The sequence below is a fragment of the Zingiber officinale genome, chromosome 8A (genome assembly GCF_018446385.1).
Source record: "Zingiber officinale cultivar Zhangliang chromosome 8A, Zo_v1.1, whole genome shotgun sequence".
Classification (NCBI taxonomy): Eukaryota; Viridiplantae; Streptophyta; class Magnoliopsida; order Zingiberales; family Zingiberaceae; genus Zingiber; species Zingiber officinale.
Genome location: NC_056000.1, coordinates 114,097,803 through 114,119,039, shown reverse-complemented (window position 1 = coordinate 114,119,039; position 21,237 = coordinate 114,097,803). Strand labels below are relative to the sequence as shown.

At 36.9% G+C, this 21,237-nt stretch overlaps 1 protein-coding gene across 1 annotated transcript; it reads right to left on the bottom strand.

Annotated features, from left to right (window-relative positions):
- Positions 1-751: 751 nt before the first annotated feature.
- Positions 752-4,313, bottom strand: LOC122009992 (calmodulin-like). Its single transcript, XM_042566324.1, has 3 exons — positions 4,023-4,313; positions 2,286-2,655; positions 752-1,100 (listed from the first exon to the last, which is right to left on the bottom strand). Exons 1-3 carry the CDS (start codon positions 4,096-4,098, stop codon positions 983-985), a joined length of 564 nt encoding a protein of 187 aa, XP_042422258.1. The 5' UTR covers positions 4,099-4,313; the 3' UTR covers positions 752-982.
- Positions 4,314-21,237: the final 16,924 nt, after the last annotated feature.

The window sequence follows — 21,237 nt, the reverse complement described above, 5'->3', positions numbered from 1 at the left end:
TTCCTTGTAGTTGTAGGAATTAGTCTTTATATACTTTTATTATTTAAGTTTTGAAGCCTATTAGATGGTCTTAAAATTGTTATATTCCTTAAATAAGACCTATTGGATGGTCTTAGTACTGAAAGGTCGAGCAAAAATATTATGTCCAAATTCTTATTTAAAAAACCTCTAGTGTATTCCTTACAAGTTATTCCATGATTTCTCTCTTTTCATTGTAGAAAGCTTATTTAGCAGCCGAATTGATATTTAGATGACAGAGTTACTTCGTTGAAAGCCTATCTAACAGCCCTCTTGAGCACAGTGCAACAATAGGAGGTAAAATCCTGATGGATATTTACCATAATTTTTTTTTTCCTATCTCTTAGCAACTTAGCAGTTGACTATAAATTGATTCCTGATTCCGTGATTTACCTCCCTTTATATAACCTGAGAACAGATTGTAAGAGACGCCTAAAATGAATGTAATCATCTTTTTACTACAACAATAAGAGGCACATAAGATTTGATTTTGATGTATGACAATATTATGCCTATCGTGCTCGAACTATTGGAACTGATAGGTTGCCATGTCAAAAGATGTTGCACTTTCAAATTTATCTGATGGGCGAACCAGGGGAGGCTGCCCATGAAAGCATATCTAGCAATTTTAGTAACTTAATAGGAAAAAAAATGTCAAGAGCTCAAAGTAACTTAATAGAATGATTACTTATATAATATCAATAATTATTAATGTAGAAAAAATTGCCAAAAATTTTAAAATGGTAAAACAACAAGTACTAGTATTCAGTAACAAGAAGTTGAACCAAACAGAAATTGCCTATTTTTACACCGAATAGGAATAGAACAATCAATCGATCGATAGGTTTGAACAGTGAGCCTAACGTTCATACAAACCCCACAAACTCATTGATACAAGCCATGCAAACACAGGTTAAAACAAACTCACCAGTAGAGGTGTCCTACTGCTTCCACTGCATATAGATCAGAGAATACTGCAGCTCGAGAAAAACTTACCGCACTTACCCCGATGGCTGTCATGTTCCGGAGAAAAGCCAGTGTTTTTGGTGGGACTTCCGCTTGCTCCGATTCCTTGTTCCCTTCTGTAGGAGACCAGATTGCATTCAGAATTAGAGTTCTCACACAGTAGTTCAAATCCTCAGATTTCATTGAAGATATCATTTCAAGATTCAACCATGGTAGCATGAAGAACAGGTTTAACCATGTGCATTGGTGTATTTGCAAATGAAGGTTAGCAAAACATAGATCAGTTCATTACACGTTGGCTTGAAATGCATGGTTCCATTTTTGTCCACACGTAGGATAAGGCAACACCATGAAGAGGACTGACCTGTGTTTGATATACACATCTAGCGGTCCGTATGGTTTGCAATACGTTCAATTTGATAGTGTAAGAGCACCAAATTTTATAAAGGATCGAAGGCAGATTAACACAACGAAATAAATATTGTAAGGGGAAGGAACAAGAACTTAAATACAGCTTGATTAACCAATTTATCATCCACAAAGTGCAAAAGGAAAAACTTAATTAGCCAGGAAATTAGCAAGATGTGAGTTTCAAAGAGGAAGAACTGGTATAAGCATCTTTCCTAGTAATCCAACTTTATTGAGTTGGAAATGTTACAACTGAAAAGTCTTTTCTGAAATCATCATTGCAATTTAACTAAGTGAACGAATGGAAGGGAATCCATTAGCAGTTCAATGTATCGATGGTGCCTAAGGCATAGGATCCTGTAAGAGACACCTTTCGATTTCAAGTGAATATCGAAACCGGCCTGAAGAAGAAAGAGAAGTTAAACAATAGCTACACATTCAGTCAAAGGCGGTAGGTAACAAAGGCTCCGATAGTGTACAGTTTGCAGAAATGTCAAAAGGGAAAGTTTGGAATCGAAAGGCAAAGGCGTATTAATAATGACGGCAAAATGTCTGTTAAACGACTTCTAATTATGTTAGTGACTCGGTGAAGACTTCTCACACACTGACTTAGCTTTACACAAAATGTGGTTAAGATCCATGCTAATAAAATTTAAGAAACTATTTGATGTCTACTGTGAGAGCCTAACACAATCGCTAGGCAATTTCTTTTTTCAAAACCGAGTACAGAAAATTTAAAAAAAAATCAAGCTACAAAGAGCATAAAATCCATGTTAACTTGAAATTTAGAAAGAACGGACATCAATGATGGAAGGAAATTCTTACTAGCTACACTACTCTAATAACCAAACACTACTTATGTGCTATAAAAAAAAGACTGTTAATGTCCTTACTTGTTCATCATAATTTTGATGAATTCTTGATAGTTGATTTGACCATCACCATCAGTATCAGCCTCACGTATCATCTGATTGACCTCGTCATCAGTTAGCTTTTCTCCGATATTTTTCATGACATGGTGAAGTTCAGCAGCTGAAATGAACCCATTTTGATCTTTGTCAAACACCCGGAAAGCCTCCTTAAGCTCCTCCTCTGAGCCAGCGTCCTTCAATTTGTGTGCCATCATATTAAGAAACTCCTTAAAATCCATTGTTCCACTGCCATCTACATCAGCAACTTTAATCATCTCTTTAAGTTCGGCCTCAGTAGGATTCTGTCCCAATGATCGCATTACATTCCCAAGTTCGCTGGTTGTGATGTTGCCTGTTGAAAGCAGAAGAAACTAGGTTCATCACTAACAGTGGAAAAATCCCCTCTTCATGTTATACAATCAGAAGAAACTGGTGTTAGGTAACAGATAACTGTGTTATATCTATAAATTTTAGCTAAGTATTGTTGATGACCATTGTACCCCAAAAAAAACTCACGAGTACTCACACTAAAAGAATTACTTATGAAACACAGCTAAGCACAAGTGTCAAACCATATGCATCCTACTAGACTTGCGAGTGGGAAAAAAAAAATAGAGAATAGAAACTATCAAATCGTCTGTCGATATTTATTGGATAACAACTTAACCCCAAATTTTGCTTTTCAATTTATCTATGCATAACCATATAGACCAACCTTAATCTTTAAGGCTGTGTTTACTTTGGAGGAGGGGATAGAAGGGAAATGGAATAGGCTAAGTGAAGTGAAGAGAAATGAATTGCATTAACTTAATCACTCTTATGTAATTTTCCTCATTTACTTAGAAGGAATTGAATGGAAAGAATCACTTTCTCACAAAGTTATCGAAATTGGTGGAACTAAAGTAGAGGAAAATGTAATTAAATACCTTCTCTATTTTCCTCCAAGTTAAGAAGCAAAATTGATCAACTTATTTCAATCCAAGTAACAACAAAAGAAAATGCCATAAATTATACAAGAACAACAAGTATTGTTATGCGCATAGATCATATCCCTCTTAGGAAACAACACCTATTATATATTTCAAAAGCTCATTATGAAAAATATTGATTTATATATTTAAAAAATATCATCTATTTAACCAATTCTAAAGAAAGACCACTTAGCACTGTAGTAACCATTAAGCCCCTTTATTTTCCACATGAAAGTTAATCGCATTGCTCAAGGCAGTTACCGAAACAAAGAAGGGATTCAGAAACCTAATGTCGCAGGAGATTGATGGTTAATTGAGTACAAGCAACATCACAAAAAGAAGCGTTCTCGGCTATGACTAAAATGCGGCAAGAACAAGAGTAGACCGTGCCCCCAAAAGAGAAAGGCTAAGTCAAACAAAATGAAGGTTTTTATTGAATTATACCTAGCAAAGGATGACGCATCAATCGGTTCCCTAACATGAGCATCAAAGACAGAGTAGAGAGAAGAGGCCGCGGCGCCCGACCTAATCAATCACTACAACGAAATCCACTATGAAAGTACCGGTCACGAAAAACGAAGATCGAAATTGCCCAAAAAGCCGAACTTGTCAAACAAAATCATCAAAAGGCCCAATGGCGGCGACGGGAAGAAAAACCAGACGAATCGAGCAGAACAGCGTCAAAATCCCTAATTTTGTACTAATTCGTGAGCAATTGGGGGTTCGGTAGCAGGAAGAGAAGACAAACCGTTTCCATCCTTGTCGAAGAGGCTGAAGGCCTCCTTGAACTCGGCGACCTGCTCCTCCGACAGCATCTCCGCCATGACTTTCCAGGAGTAGTGCAGGGCACAAGGAATTTGCCTCTACAACCAAAATGGAGCAAGCACAAAATCGAGCGAGGAGGAAGACCACAACAATCTCGAATTCTATAAATCGCTGCAAAGCGAGGAATAACTGAGCGAAGGCAAGGAACGAAGCATCCAATTCAAAGTGAGAAAGAACAAGGCATTTACTTTATCAAGTAGGTTCATAAATACATATATATATTTTTTTTCACCGCTGGCACAGTTGGTTCACAGCAAGATTGAGGAGGATTATTCCTTAAAATACCTCTAATATTTCAATTTGAATGTTAACTATGTCTCTTAGTTTTTTTTAAGTCATTTATGTCCTTCCTATTTTATAATGTATTCTAAATTTATCCTCAGTATTAACTCTTCCGTTATCTATAACTAAATCTCACGCGTAAAATACGCGTAACCATTTTAGCTTGGCCCAGTTTAAAAACACACTGCTCGATTCTATCAACTCTAATTCCCAAATTATCTAATTCGTTGAATTGTTAACTTTGAAATTCTCTCCAAGCATCTATTTTCACTCTTCAATTACGATGACATCGTGAACCAACGTTGGTAAGTGGTTTATTGATGTCCTTTGATGTTTTTCTTTTTGATTCGTTTAATACATCGCACTTTCGTCTAATTCATTCCTATTGAATTTCTCTTGTAGCCACCGACTTTACAGGCAACGTTGACATTGAAAACATCTAGCACAAATTGTTATATATATTTTCTTAGATTAACCATTTTTTAAGTTTCTGATTTTAAGTATATCAATATTTTTGCAAGAGGTAGAAGGCGATGCTAATTGTGTTGATATTGATGAATTGGTGAGTAATGTGGGTTCTAATAATGATGATTGTAAAGCATGATTGTGAAGCTCAGACATTTCCTATATTCCTCATCAAGGATGCAGAGAATCCTGACTTATAAGTTGGTATGATTTTTAGCTCAAAGTTAAGTTTGTTATTAAAAGTCATTGCATCTGATGGGGAAGGTTTGCTAGGTTCGTTAAAGTTGATAAGAAGAGATTGCAAGGAAAGTGTAGAAATAAAAGTTGTGATTGGGTGATTCATGTATCGCCAATGGGTCATGATAGTTGTTGACAGATAAAGAATTTTCAATCTAGCAATTTGTGCTCTCGACATCTTCAATACCGACGATGCTCACAAAGTCGACGTTACTAGAGAAATTAAGTAAGAATGAATTAGGCAAAAGTGTGATGTATTAAATGATTCAAATGAAAAAAAAAACATCAAAGGCCATCAATAAACCACTTACTAGTGTCCGTTCATGAAGCCACCGTAATCGAAAAGTATGAAAATTGATGGCTTGGAGAGAATTACAAGAGTAACGATTTAATGAATTGGATGATTTGGAAATTAGGGTTGATATAATCGAGCAACAGGATTTTAATTTGGACTAAGATAATCATGCGTATGTCACGTGAGAGATTCTGTTACAGATAACAGAAGAGTTGATGGTGAGGATAGATTTGAGACACTTTGTAAAACATGAGCCTACACAAATGACTCCGAAAAAATTTTAGGGACATAATCTGGACTCGGTTGAAATATTAAGGATATTTTAATGAATTATTCCGCCAATACGCTTGAGTAAATTCCCAAAGGATGCTAAATATCCGTTGGCTGTCGTAACTCTGCTCTGCTGCTGCTGCTGAGCGAAATTTTCATAATTTATCTTCTTTTTAGACCATGGAGGCCATCCTGAAGAGATTATTGGGGTGACAATTTTAACTTTTTTTTGCCATCAATAAATAAATATCTTGTCTCTAAGTTGGCATGATTTCATCTGAGTATTTATTCGAATAGATTTTCGAGTTAATTCTGAATAGATATAAAATATCTCATTCAATGTTTAACTTTTCCCATGCAAAAGATTATTATGTGAGGGTAAAATATTCCATTGGGACCTACGGTATTGGGCAGCAATATACACTTTACTCTAATAAATAGATATTTAATTTTTAATTCATCAAAATTACTTTAAATTATATTTTATAATTTTTTTAATAAAAAATATGCCAAACGCCTTAATATAATTCGTCGAATTTTAAAACTCTAAAAAGAATGATTTTGATCATCTTTACTAATTTAGGATGATCAATTTCGCTGACAAACATATTACTTAACTAATTCTTATTAAACAAAAATGGAAATCAGAATGGATAAAAGTTTAAAGGTGCTGTTATTTGTAAAATTCTATTTTCAATTAAAGTCAAATGGACGTGCATTTAATGTTAATTGTCCAAAATACTTTTCAATTATTTGATCGTGGAGAAATTACATGTTATCTTTTACATAAATTATGATTAAATAATATTTATTTAAGATAGATTATGATTAAATAATATTTATTTAAGATGTAATGAATATCATGGAATCCTATATCATTTTATTAATTGAAATATTATTTTAATTAAATTATCACTTAAAAAAATAAAATTAAAATGATATATAATTACTATGGTAAAATTTTGGTAAATAGCTGCTACATCTAAAGACGATAACAATTAATTTTTACACGTTAGAAACTAACTTCTGCATGCTAGCTTTTATTCGGGTGAGTGTCATATAATACCAGAATATTTTGGACAATTCAAAACAAATGAATTAACGGAAATACGATGGATACTCTTTTCATTTTAGTCCAATAAGAATAGCTAAGATATATTTATCAACTTTTGTTGAGAGGGTACTTGACAGCTCAAAAGCGTCCAATAAGAATGATTAAAATATATTTATTAGCTTTTGTTGAGAGGGTACTTGACAGCTCAAAAGCTGAGGATAGAGTCTCAATTCTTTATTTGCATACCATATAAAGTGACGGGGAATAATTAGAAAAAAAAAAGGACGATGTGTTGGAGAGATGATGTAAATATATGGGGGTTTTAGTGAAAAATGGGCAAACATTTTCAATGGAATGACTATTTAGTATGACCGTTGATCTAGCCGAGATCAGGGATGATCTGACTTCTCGAGTGGTGAAAAGAAGACATCATGGACAGGTCAGACTTGAGTCGGATAGCTGCTGATCGAGGTTAGAGTTTTCAAATGGATCAGCCCATAATGTGGTGGGACGGGACGGCTCGTAACAAGCTAATCATTTGGCAACGTGGAGTGGGGCGCACTGATCTATCATCTTGGATTAGAAAATCTCTAATCCAACTTAAAATGGATGGTAGATTTGGTAAGCTAACCCACATGTCTATCAAAAAATAAAAATATTAAAAATATATATATAAAAAATTTAAAATTTTAAGTTCAGATATAGATTAACAAGGTTGAACCCACGAGGCCATTGAATTTTTCATGTTAGTTTTAAATTTAGAAAAAAAATATATTTTTTCTCAATCCACCATGGGTCAAGGCGGGCCGACCTGCCTAGGCCTGTAACCCATGTGGGTCAGCCTGCGGCAGGCTTGGGTGATCTTTTCTATATATTTTCAATATGAGACTTTTTTTACAACCTTGCAACTTAACAATCTCTCTCTCAAATGAAGGACCACAGACTTCCTATGTTCGATCTTCGACCCACCATGTATTCTTGTCTCTCGGTTCACCCGACCTACTAGGACTTCATGTCTGGTGTCTGGTCCTCTTGATTCGGACACGAGAGCCTCCACTTTATTTGTCAGAGGTGAAACTCGCAAGACGAGATCTGCTCAAAAACCATATCAGCAACATCAAATTGAAACAAGGTGAAACAGTTGCACATCTTCATTCAAGGATCAAGGAGCTCATCACTAGACTCACGAATCTTAGAGAAAAGGTAAGTAACCGAGATTCGCTAAGGTACGCGCTTAACGCATTCCCTAGAAGTACTGAATGTGTATCATTAGTAGATGAGTATTACATATCTAAGGATTTAGATTCAACTACGTTAGAAGAATTATTTTCTACCTTTGAAGTCTACGAAATAAGATGTGCAAATCCGAAGGAGTTGAAGCACAATATTGCCCTTAAGACAAAGATGGATGAACAAGACTCAGAATCCTCTCTCGACGATAACAAAATGATAATAATGGTAAGACAGTTTAAGAAGTTATTTAAAACTAGAAAATCTAACCATCTACAGGGTAGAAAGAAAAAGACAATCAGATGCTACCACTGCAATGAAGAAGGGCATGTAAAAGATAACTACCCTAAATTGAAGAAAAAGGACAAAGGCAAAGACAAGAAGTCCATCCAAATGAACAAACACAAGATCCTAAAGGTGATGTGGGATGAAATGTCGTCCGAATCAGAGGTCGAAGTCTTTTCCAGACTTGCATTGATGGCAAGTCATCAAGAAGATGAACACGAAGAAAGCTCGTCTGAAATGAGCATCGAGAGCATCGATTAAGGGGGAGTTACATCAGAAGAAAGTAGTAGTTCAGGGGAGCTACGAATGACGGGATCAACAAGATAAGTTAGGTACAATCTCTTCCACCTGATAAGCTATTCAAATGTGTAAAGTCCTTATCAAAAACTTATTGCAAGTTAGAAAAACAAAACATAGACTTGAAAATACAATTGCCTAAAGCATATCTTCTAGATTTATATGATAATTTGAAAATAGAAAAATGACAAATTGAAAACAGAGATAGAATATTTGAAAAATCATGCATGCTCATATAATAAAAATATTAGGAAATATAAAAATCTAAACTGGTATCTTAGATTTCACAGGGGTCAAATCAGAAAAATACCTAAAAGTTACGTACTCCCGAAATTTTTAATTATCCTAATTGGAAGGAACCTATATTGGATTTCCAAAGATTGTCTAAATTAGACTTAGGGCTTTCAGAAAGTACACTAAATATTTGATTTTATTATGAGACTTTGTTTAGAAGTAGTTGATGATCCAATAACCAAGAAGGCCTAGTACCTCACCACAGCCTGGAAGCCGATTAACGAAATAAAATGTTCAATTGACTAACTGATAAAGCATTGAATAATGATTAGATAATGTTTTACATAGTTGTCAGCATTTCTCAAATTTTTTTTTGGAAAATTTTTGGAAATTCCTTTTGCAAAACTTAAAGTTTCTAAACTATTTACGTTGCAAATTTTTCTAAGTGATATCAATTTTTTTTTTACAATTTTCAAAGCACTTGATAAGTTTTTAAAATTATTGAAAAATCATTTTTAATTACCCTTAGATTTTTTTTGTACCTCATTGTTATGTGATCAAAGGGGGAGAAGGGAAGATTAAGTCTAGGGGGAGGTAGTTCAATTCAAATTTTAAATCTTTTCGCACTTTATTGCATACTTGTAATTTTATTACTTTATCTTTATATTTGTTTACCCTAACTTAACTTGGGTTGCTCACATCAAAAAGGGAGAGATTGTTGGTATCCCAAGGTTGTTTTGATGTGATCAACCCAGTTAGGTTAGGTCCTATTATGTTCTGATCCCTATGTCTCAGTGTGTAGGAGCTTAGGAGCACAAGAAGTCGAGCGAAAGATGTGGCTAGCGAGAAGGACAGCACAGGAGAGAACCGATGGGCTCGGTGCGTCTGAGGTAGACTCGACCTCGGGCCGGGTCTGGCCCGGATCCGACCCAGATCCGTAACCAGGTCAACGGGTCGGTTGCCCGTTGACTTGATTCGCCGGGTCGAACCGGAATCGGCCCGGCAAGTTGCCGGGCTGGTTCCGTTTCAGATGCTGTAAAACCAGTGAACCACTGGTTAACCGACGGTTCAGCCCGTCGGTTCAGTCGCAATTTTTTTTTTTTTTAACAGCTTGAACCGTCGGTTAATCGGCCGTTCATAGCCATTGGAATCGCCAGTTAACCGACAGTTCATAGCTGTTGGGGGATTTTTTTGGGTATTTTTTTCAATGGTTAGGATCATTTGATCATTTTTTGATCAATGACTATAATTTAGTGTCCGTTACTATCAAAACTCTATAAATAGAGAGCTCATTTCATCATTTTCACACACATCTTCTCTACTCTTACTCTTAATCTCAATTTCGTATTCTCTACATGCTTTCATTTCCAATTTTCAATTACAATGGAAGTAGGCCGCGGAGGTGCATCATCTCGAGTTCAGAAGGGAAAGCAAATAATGAATCCGCGGGAGGAGGACCCCAACATTCAATCCACCGATGATGAGATCGAGCATCTTCCAAATCCGACACCCGAAACACAAAGAAGTACTGATGCAATTACTTCTAAGGTTCGGGAACTTCCTCCTCTAAAGTCTTCTATTTTCACTAAACATTTTGAGAATGTCACTCTTCCGTTGGGAGAAATGCGTGCAAAATGTAAGCACTGCAATGCTTCCTACAAATTCCAAGCCGGCGGCGGCTATGGGTTGTTGAAATGACATGTAGAAACGAAGCACCCGACGGAATATGGACTCGACCATTCTCAAACACAATTATCAAGATTTTCTTCAACTAGCGGTAGTACCAATTCCGATTTATTTTTATATTCGGATAATAAATTAAGAGAATCATTAGCTAAATTTGTTTCCATAGAACATCTTTCTTTTAGTTTTGGATCTAAATGCACATTTGAAGATTTTTGTAAAGAATCTCTTAATCCATGTGCTAAACGTGTTCCTAGGACTACACTTACTTGTACAATTAAAAAAATTAGTAAAACAAGGAAAAAAGAATTTAATTGATGAATTTAATAAATTAGATAATAAAGTTTCTTTATATTCCGATATTTGGAGTGATTATTGGCAAACACATTCGTATATGGGTGTGACTTGCCATTGAATCGATAACTCTTGGAACCTCCAAAAAAGATTGTTAGCTTATAGAGTTTTTGATGAATCACATAATGCTCATAACATCGCACAATTATTATGTTTAATTTTAGAAGAATATGGCTTAACTCATAAAATATTTTCAATATCATTAGATAATGCTAGTTCCAATACCGCTTGTATAGATGATCTAAAATTTGTTTGTCAACATATTATTGGCGGTTTATTTTTTCATATTCGTTGTGTATGCCATGTTTTAAATTTATGTGTTCAAGATGGTTTAAAAATTTTAGAAAGTTATATTAAACCAATTAGAATTGTAATTTCTTATTTATGGTCTCATCCATCTATAATGAAACAATGGGGTAGGTTTTGTAAAATTAATGGAATGAGACCTAAAAAATTTTCACGTGTCACAGAAGGCTCAAAGCTTTCTCGTCCTCTCCATGATCGCCAAAGAAATATTAGCTTGTCCAGTGTCAACTGTTGCTGTGGAGTAGACGTTCAATGCCGGCGGCAACATATTAGATGAACGACGATCAACTTTGTCTCCTGACTCATTGAAAGCCCAAGCATTATTGGACGATTAGACCAGAGCGGAGAAAAGAATCCAAGGAATGCAACTTTCAGATGACGAAGTTGAAGATTTTGATACTGATGGAACAAATACGACAGGAACAGGAAATAGAAGTAAGTGAAAATGTAAAAGGATAAAAATATAAAAGAACTACGTGAGCTTTGATTCCCCTAAAGGGATACGTAGGCAACTTAAATAAGTGCAAGTTCTTTTTTCAATAATTTTTAATTTGTAATTTATAATTTGTAATGTTTAATTTTTAATTTTTAATTTTTAATTTTTAATTTTTTTAACATAATAATCTTGAACCGTGGTAAACTGTGACGAACTGTGAACCGACGGTTCCGAACCATGAACCGTAATTGTCTTGGGTGGTTAAGGTTAAGGGTCGACCTGTCTGGAACCGTCGAACCGGCGGTTCTGAACAATCGGTTCTGAACCATGGTCAGGTCTAGTCTGACGGATGAGGTGCCATGAAAGAGTACATCGGTGGACGAGAAGAACATACACGACGTTCGAGGAACAAGAAGCCGAGGAGGAAGGCTGCTCGAGGAGAAGGTCGAAAATTGGGTTCAGGTGAGTCCTATTCCGTTGGCTGAATCACCCAGGCTATCGGAGTAGCGGAAGAGCTAGAGTGGAACTATGGAGTTGCTAGAGGCACCTTCAACAGGAGTTGAAGTTGCCTCCGTGACCTTCAGGCAGAAGGCACCTTCAATGGTTGAAGGCGCCTTCAACCAGCCATGGAAGGCACCTTCGACCAGGCAATTTGGCTGTTAGCGGAAAGGATAAAGTTTTTTTCCTTTGGACTTGCTGGAGGCGCCTTCTAGTCCCATGGAAGGCGCCTTCAACCTGCGGATAAGTTTTTCTAGGGGTTATAAAAAGATCCCTGGACCTAGGAAAAATACAACAACTTGTATATTCATTTCCTAGCAATAGTCTGAGCTATTAACGAGTGTAAGAGGTTTCTCCGCCTTCACCGAAGGAGACATTTTAAGAGCTTTCATTTGTCTTAGATTAACAACCATCTAGGTTGTAACCAAGTAAACTCTGGTGCCTCTTTCTTTATTTCTTATTGTTTAATTTTATTTGCTATTGCTGCTAACCTGAGTTGAAAGATCGAGAAAGGTTTATTTTAGTGTTTCATGCAACTTAACCCTCTACAGTCGGCCTACCCGGTCCAACATAACCAAGTACTTAAAGCTATCATGATCTATGAAGATCTCAAAAGTGATCTCATACAAATAATGTCTCTAAATTTTCAGCACAAAAATGATAGATGCTAACTCTAAATCATGAACTGGATAATTTTTTTCATTTTCTTTCAGCTGATGAGAAGCATATAATACTACTCATTCATGCTAAATCAAAATTGCACCTATCTCATGGTACGATACATCTATGTAGAGTACAAATATGTCTACACTAGAAAGTAAAACAAAGACGAGTACAGTTATTAGTTTTTGTTTCAACCCCTGAAACTGGTCTCATAAGCATTTGTCTAGGTAAATTTTATACCCTTCCTAGACAGTCCGGTTAAAGATATAACAATGCTAGAGAAATCCTCAATAAATCTCTGGTAATATTGATAATTCATTTATTTGGCACATCTTTTTGGGTGGTGTTGGATGATTTTGAGCTAATTGCATTTACTAATTGTCGCATTTTAGATGTTTACAAGTTCCAAATTATTTTGAGCTTAAATATATTTTTCTCTTAATTCATGATATATTTGTCTTAATTTGAATTTGGTCTTGTAGGACATTTAATTTGACACAAGATTCAAGTGGAGTCAAGCCAATTCAAGGGGAGGTTGGTTCATTTAACCAAATGAAGAAGCAAACCCTACTTGGGTTCAATTCAATTCCAACCCTAGCAAACCCAAGTCAATCTTCCATCAATTGTCCTAAAAATTCTATTCAAACCCAACCCAGTTTTCACTATGTTGGACTGAACCAAATCAGAGTATAAAACCTAAGATTTGGCACGGTGAACAATGGCTTGCGCTACTGTTCATCGTGTCGTCTTCTTCCTTATGCGGATGCATAGCCCCGTTCTGATTCCCAGATTTGCATCTCAGCACTCATTCATTGGCGTTGAGGTCTCCAACCACTAGCAATCAGCTGTTGATCATTAGGAACCGCTTGCGGGAGGTTTCCTGGTGATGATTCCAGTCCGTGGTTTCCTGTTTCTGCCACTGATTTGGAGGCGTCCCTCCGATCTATTGGTCCATCTTCACCTTAGCAACACAGGCAACATTCTTCCAGTGTTACTAAGCTTCTTCCATCGACATTCCATCACCTACAACCTTCATTAAGCTTCAGTGACTTCAAATTACAGAATTATAGATTCCCACTAGTTGACAGTCCTGATTGGGTTCGCTCGCTTAGGGAGGTTCTTGGGTGTTCTCATTGAAGGTGCTGGAATTCCGTTCTTTTTTAATTTTCTTGTACAAAAAAATAACAGAATTTTTCCTAGCAACCTGTATGTTCGATCAATCATGTGTTTGATCAATCAAACAAGTTCTTGAATGATCAAAGCACACCTTGATCAAAGTACAAGATCGCCGGCCTCTTGTGTTGGTATTCCAAAAATGAAACAAAGAAAACTAACTAATTACGCATCGGAATAAAAGAACTAGTTGTATCTTTTCTTTGTAGCTAAAGACCTCTTGATCTTCTGTCGAATTCCTCTCCTCTTCTTGGATGTCGTGTGGGCGACGATCTACCAAGACAACACCACCCTCCTTCTCTTCTTGGTTTCCAAACCGTCGGCTACAAAAGGAGGCTCTAGGATGGGACACCTTCTAATCTTCTTCCTCTTCTTCAAGTCGTCGACCACCAATGGATTGTTAGGAAGGGGCGTCGACCCTAGCTAGGAGAGGAAGGGGGGTGCCGACCCTAAGCAAGGAGAGGAGGGGGGCGACCCTTGCAAGGTGAGGAAGGGGGGGGGCGCCGACCCTAAGCAAGGAGAGGAGGGGGGCGGCCCTTGCAAGGTGAGGAAGGGCGCCATCCACAAGGAAGAGATGTGGCCGACCTTAGGTGAGGAGGAAAGGGAGGGGCGCCGACCACAAGGAGGAGAAGAGAGAAAATTAATAAATTAGATTTTTGGAGCCACCACCTACTCCTTTTATTAGGCTTGCCGTCAGTTACAAAGAAAGAAAAATAACAGAATTCTGTATAGAAAAAATCTCCCTTTTATTTTTTATAACCAAATTCTGTTTAGAAAAAATCTCCCTTTCTATAACCAAGTTAAACCAAACCAAGTTATGGATGGGTAGATGCGAGACTTTCTATAGAGGCTACAACAGAGACCTAGAGGAGGAATTGATTTAGGCCTCCTGATGGGCTTGAGCTTCTTGTGTTCGGCTCGAACACCCAACTCAAGTCCATTAATAATAACTCATACCACTAAAGGGTTATTATTGAACTACCGCACCAATCCCATATTACAATATGAGCTTCTTTTTATCATGAGTGCGTTAATCTCTCCGTGTTTAAGATATTATATGTTCGTTAATTAAATGAGTTACTGACAACTCAATTAATTAACATCTGAGTCCAAGAGTAGTACCGCTCAACTTTATTATCATGCCGGATTAAGTCCACCTACAGGGTTTACATGATAATCCTTATGAGCTCCTCAAGGGGACATCATCAACTTAAATAATTAGGACACAGATTCCTTCTATAATCAACAACACACCATATAAACAGTACTATTTCCCAACTCATCGGGCCTATTGATTTAACGAATAAATCTCACCCATTGATAAATTAAAGAAATAAGTACTAAGTATATGTACTTGTTAATATATAGGGATTAAGAGGACGCACATCCATAATAACCGAGGTTCTGTTCTTTTATATAGTCAGTATAAATCGAACAACCTCAAATGATCCTGCTCAATACACACATAGTGTACTAGTATAATTTTATAGTCAAGATAGACTAATATCAAATTACACTACAACCATTCCAATAGTTTGTCCCAATCCATCTTGGTTGTGAGCTACTATTTATAATTTATAAGGAACCGATAACATGATCTTTTGTGTGACACCACACACCATGTTATCTACAATATAAATTAAATGGACAACTACATTGACATATATATAAATATAAAATGCAAACATTTGACCAAAGTGATTCTCATTTCAAAATATTTCAAAACCAGATTTCATACAAAAGCTAGGCTTATAGTATACATCCCAACAATCTCCCACTTATACTAAAGACTATGCTGCCATAAATGTTGCCATACATCTGATTCCCATCCCCTCAACATGTCTATCAAAAGTTTTCGCCGGAAAGGCCTTAGTGAAAGGATCTGCCAGGTTATCTGCTGATGTAATCTTGGCGACAAAAACCTCTCCTCGTTTTATGATGTCTCGTAACAGGTGGTACTTGCGCTCAATGTGTTTACTTGCCTTATGGACTCGTGGTTCCTTCGAGTTTGCTACTGTACCACTGTTATCACAATAAATTGTGATAACTTTGGGCAAACCAAGAATCACATCTAAGTCCATTAAGAAGTTTCTGAGCCATACAATTTCTTTGGCTACCTCAGAGGCTGTCACATACTTATCTTCCATGGTGGAGTCTGAAACGTATTTCTGCTTAACACTCCTCCATGCTATAGCTCCACCTCCCAAAGTAAACACATACCCCGAGGTTGATTTATTACTGTCCCTATTTGATTGGAAGTCCGAATCTGTATAACCCACAAGGAGCAAATCATCTGCCTGGTAAACTAGCATATAATCTCTAGTCCTTTTCAGATAGTTTAATATATGCTTTATGGCAGTCCAATGTCCCGATCCTGGGTTACTTTGATATCTGCTGACAATGACCACGACAAAATAGATATCCGGTTTCGTACATAGCATCACATACATTAGGCTTCCTACAGCCGAAGCATAAGGAACTGCTTTCATCTCCTCTATCTCCTTTGATGTGTTAGGACACATCTTCTTAGATAAAGGTACTCCATACCTAAAAGGTAGAAAACCTTTCTTGGAGTTTTGCATGCTAAGACGAGCTAGGATAGTATCGATGTATGAAGCTTGGGATAAGCATAACATCCTTTTCTTGTGATCCCTTATTACTTTGATCCCAAGAATATGTCCACATTCTCCCAAGTCCTTTATATCAAACTTCTTGAACAACCATACCCTTACATCTGACAACACTTTGACATTGTTGCCAATGAGCGAAATATCATCTACGTATAGTACAAGAAATACCACCATGTTTCCGTCACTTTTCTTGTATACACAAGACTCATCCGGACACTGAATGAATCCATGAGACTGGATTACTTCATCAAACCAGATGTTCCAAGATCTCGAAGCTTGCTTCAGTCCATAAATGGACCGATTGAGCTTACATACAAGATGCTCTTTGCCCTTCACAATGAATTCCTCTGATTAAAATGCATAGATTCTATTTCAGAGTTCATTGCACTTTGCTAAGATGCTGCATCCTTATCTTGGAGTGCTTCATCATATGTCCAAGGATCAGCTTCATGTTTATCAGGGATCAAGTCCGAAGACTCTCCTAAAACATGAATCTTTCAAGTTGTTTAACAACCCTCCCACTACGATGAGGCACTTCCTGTAATTGTGCATTATTTGTGACACGTATTGTAGTTACTTGTGGTTGTTGGATGCTACTCGGAATTCCGTTCTGCTTCCCTTGTACAAAAATTTGTACAAACACAGAACTTTCCTAACAACCTATGTGTTCCTCATGAGTTAAACTTGAATTGGAAACGAAACTTAACATTTTTACTTCAAGTTCAACTCATGTATTCTTTAGTAGTTAAAACTTGGTTTGCAAATGATACTTAAAATTATTAATCCAAGTTCATCCCATGTTACAGAAGTTGATTAAATATGTATTTCAAGGATTGACTTCCAGGTTAAACATGGCGAGACACTCGACCTTTTTGGGTATGGGATCATCCACCACTTCCTAGACAAAGCTTTTCAAAGAAATTGGATATTTAAACTTCTTACAGTAACCCTAGGTTTAACTATAAAGACCTTAATAGAAGCACAAGATCAAAGCACTAAATCGAAACACAAAAAATGAAACACGAAATCGCTAGCCTCTTGTGTTGGTATTTCAGGATCCATACAATGAAAAACTAGTTTCGCTTGTGGAATTAAGAACTAGTTATACCTTTCTTTGTAAACAAAGACCTCTTGATCTTCTGGTGTATTCCTCTCCTCCTCTTGGACATCGTGTGAGCAACGATCTACCAAGATGAAATCCACCTGAACCACTTCTTCTTTGCCTACAAGTTTCGACCACCCAAAGAATGCCAAAATAGGAAACTTCCTTCTCTTCTCCTTCTTCTCCAAGCAACCGGCCACCAAGTGCTTCTTCTTTTCTTTCAAGTTTCAGCCACCAAGAAGAGATGAGTGCCGACCTTAGAAAGAAGAAAGGGAGAGAATAAGATGTGTGCCGCCGGCCTTAGGGAAGAAAACAAGGTGAAGGGGAGAAGATGAGAGAACCGGCCACACAAGGAGAAGAAGAGGAAGAGGTGTCGACCCTAAGGGAGCAAGGGAATTATGGAGATGTGTCTCCCATAAGGCACCCTCTACCTCTTTTTTATAATCCTTGTTCATGGCAAAAAAAAAAGAGGAAATTTTAATAACAATTAAAATCTCTCTCTTTTAAATTTCCTATTATGATGACTACAAAAGGAAAGTTTTAAAATTAATCTCTCTCTTTTAAACATTGTAGATAGCTAAAAAAAGGAAATATTAAAATTAAAGTTTTTTTTTTAAATCATGGTTACAAAAAAAAGAAAGTTTTATCAAAATTAAAATCTCTCTTTTAAACACTACAAATAAGGAAAGATCTTAACAAAATTAAAATCTCTCTTTTAATCCTTTGTAGGAAAGATTTTAAAATTTAAAACTCTCTTTTAAAAACATATGGATGACTATAAAAGGAAAGATTTTAATAAAAATAAAATCCCCTTTTTAATCCTAGTGGCCGACCCCTAGCTTGGGCACCAAGCCATGCTTTGGCCGACCACTTCTTGGGCTCCAAGCTAATGGTTGGTTGGCCCCTTTGCACCAATCAAGGATGTGTCCGACCCATTACTTGGGTAAGAAGTAGACTTGGTGGATATAAGGCTTTATAGAGGCTACAACAGGGACCGAGAGGAGGAATTAGTTTTGGCCTTCTGATGAGCTTGAGCTTCCTGTGTTCAACCCGAACACCCAACTCAAGTTCATCAATAATAACTCATACCACTAAAGAGTTATTATTGAACTACCGCACCAATTCCATATTGCATTATGAGCTCCTTCTTATTATGAGTGCATTAGCCTCTCTGCATTATGAGTGCATTAGCCTCTCTGTGTTTAAGATTCCACAAGTGAGTTGTCAGTAACTCATTTAATTAATATCTAGCTCCAAGAGTAGTACCACTCAACTTTATTGTCATGTCTGACTAAGTCCACTTACAGGGTTTACATGACAATCCTTATGAGCTTCTCAAGGGGACATCATCATCCTAGATAATTAGGACACAATTTCCTTCTATAATCAACAACACACTATATAAATAATATTATTTCTCAACTTATCGGGCCTATTGATTTAACGAATAAATCTCACCCATTGATAAATTAAAGAAATAAATACTAAGTATATGTGCTTGTTATTATATTGAGATTAAAAGTACGCATATCCATAATAACAGAGGTTATGTTCTTTCATGCAGTGAGTATAAAAGGAACAACCTCAAATGAGCCTACTCAATACACACATAGTGTACTAGTGTCATTTTATAGTCAAGATAAACTAATACCAAATTATACTACAACCATTCTAATGGTTTGTCCCAATCCATCTTGGTTGTGAGCTACTATTTATAATTTATAAGGAACTGATAACGTGATCTTCTGTGTGACACCACATACCATGTTATCTACAATATAAATTAAATAGACAACTACATTTAACATAAATACAGACATTTGACCAATGTGATTCTTATTACAAAATAAATGTTCATTCAATAAATGTTCATACAAAAAGCTAGGCTTTTAGTATACATCCTAGCAGTGGTATCTCATCTTGTACCGTTGGTACTAAAGTAGAAGTTGAAGGGCGCTGGAATTTCGTTTTGTTTGAATTTCCCGTACAAAAAAATTGTACAAGTACATAACTATTCCTAGCAACTCACATGTTCGATTAGACATGTGTTTGATCAATCAAACAAGTTCTTAACGGATCAAAGCACACTTTGATCGAAGTACAAGATCACTGGCCTCTTGTGTTGGTATTCAAAATCGATATCCAAAATTGACACGAAGAAAATAAAACCAATTACGCAGCAGAATTAAAAAACTAGTTGTACCTTTCTTCGTAGCTAAAGACCTCTTGATCTTCTACCGTATTCCTCTCCTCTTCTTGGACGTTGTGTGGACGACGATCTACCAAGACAACACTGTTGGTGCAATCATGCCCTGGAAGTTTTAATGTGTTGACAATTATTTAAGTTTAGGTTAATACGTTAGAACTAACATACATTGTGAGTTTGCAAGAGGAGTTTCTTGCAGGTCGGAAGACCAGATGCAAGAGAAGTCCAAGAAGGTCGAGGACTGGATTCTTGGTAAAAAGGTTTCTTGCAGGTTTAGAAGACCAGATGCAAGAGAAGTCCGAGAAGGTCGGGGACCAGATTCTTGGCAAAAGAAGTTCCTGTAGGTCATAAGATTATATGTGTGTTAGGCTCACTATCAGAGATCAATTGGTGAATCGATTCAGGCATGGCTGTGAGGCAGATTGCCTCTGAATCGATCAGCCGATCGATTGAAGGTAAGTCAATCGATTGGCTGATCGATTGGTAAGGTTTTGCGTAGCACAGAATGCGTCTGGATCGATCAGCCGATCGATTCAAGGTACTGAATCGATCGGCCGATCGATCTGTGAACATTCTGTGCGAAGCACAGAATCGTTCTGAATCGATCAACCGATTGATTCAAGGGATTGAATCGATCGACCGATCGATCCATGAACATTCTGTGCGAAGAACAGAATCGTTCTGAATCGATCAGCCGATCGATTCAAGGTATTGAATCGATCGGCTGATCGATTCATAAAACTGTGATTTCACAAGCAGAAGTTTGGATCGATTCAAAATCTGTTCCAATCGATCCAAGCTCAATGACAGAATCTGTGCCGTTGATTTTGACGCAATAACTTCCAACGGATACTTGTGAATCGATTGGGATATAATCTCAATCGATCCACGGCGACGGCAGCGTGAGAAACGGCTAGTTTTTCTCAACGTTTAAAACACGGGAAGAAACTGAAAAAAAATATAATGAAAAACATACTGTTACATTGCTCTCCAAGTCTTTTGAAAGCTCTCAAGTGATCAAGATTCAAGAAAAGGGTTCAAGCTCCTCTCCACTACTTACTGAAGTCTCACCTGCAAAGAAGAAGCCGGTTAAAGCTTGTAATCCTTCTCTTCTTCTTCTTTGTAGTGTCTGTGATATTTACTTTGAAGAGAAGGGAGAGTTGTATTTCTGTTAAGGTTTCTCCACCTTCGGTGTGATTCCGAGAATGAGGATTTTTGATAATGAAAGAGTGTGAGTGGTGTGGATCCTTGGACTAGTCACCTCCTTGAGGAGGTGGATACCAAGTAAATACCAGTGTTAGCATTGCCTTCAAATTTCCGCTGTGCAAAACAAAGTTGGTCAGAAAAGAAGTGAGTCATTCACCCCCCCTCTAGCTCAACCGATCCTAACAAGTGGTATCAGAGCATTGGTTTGCTTTTGAGGATTCATCGCCAAGAA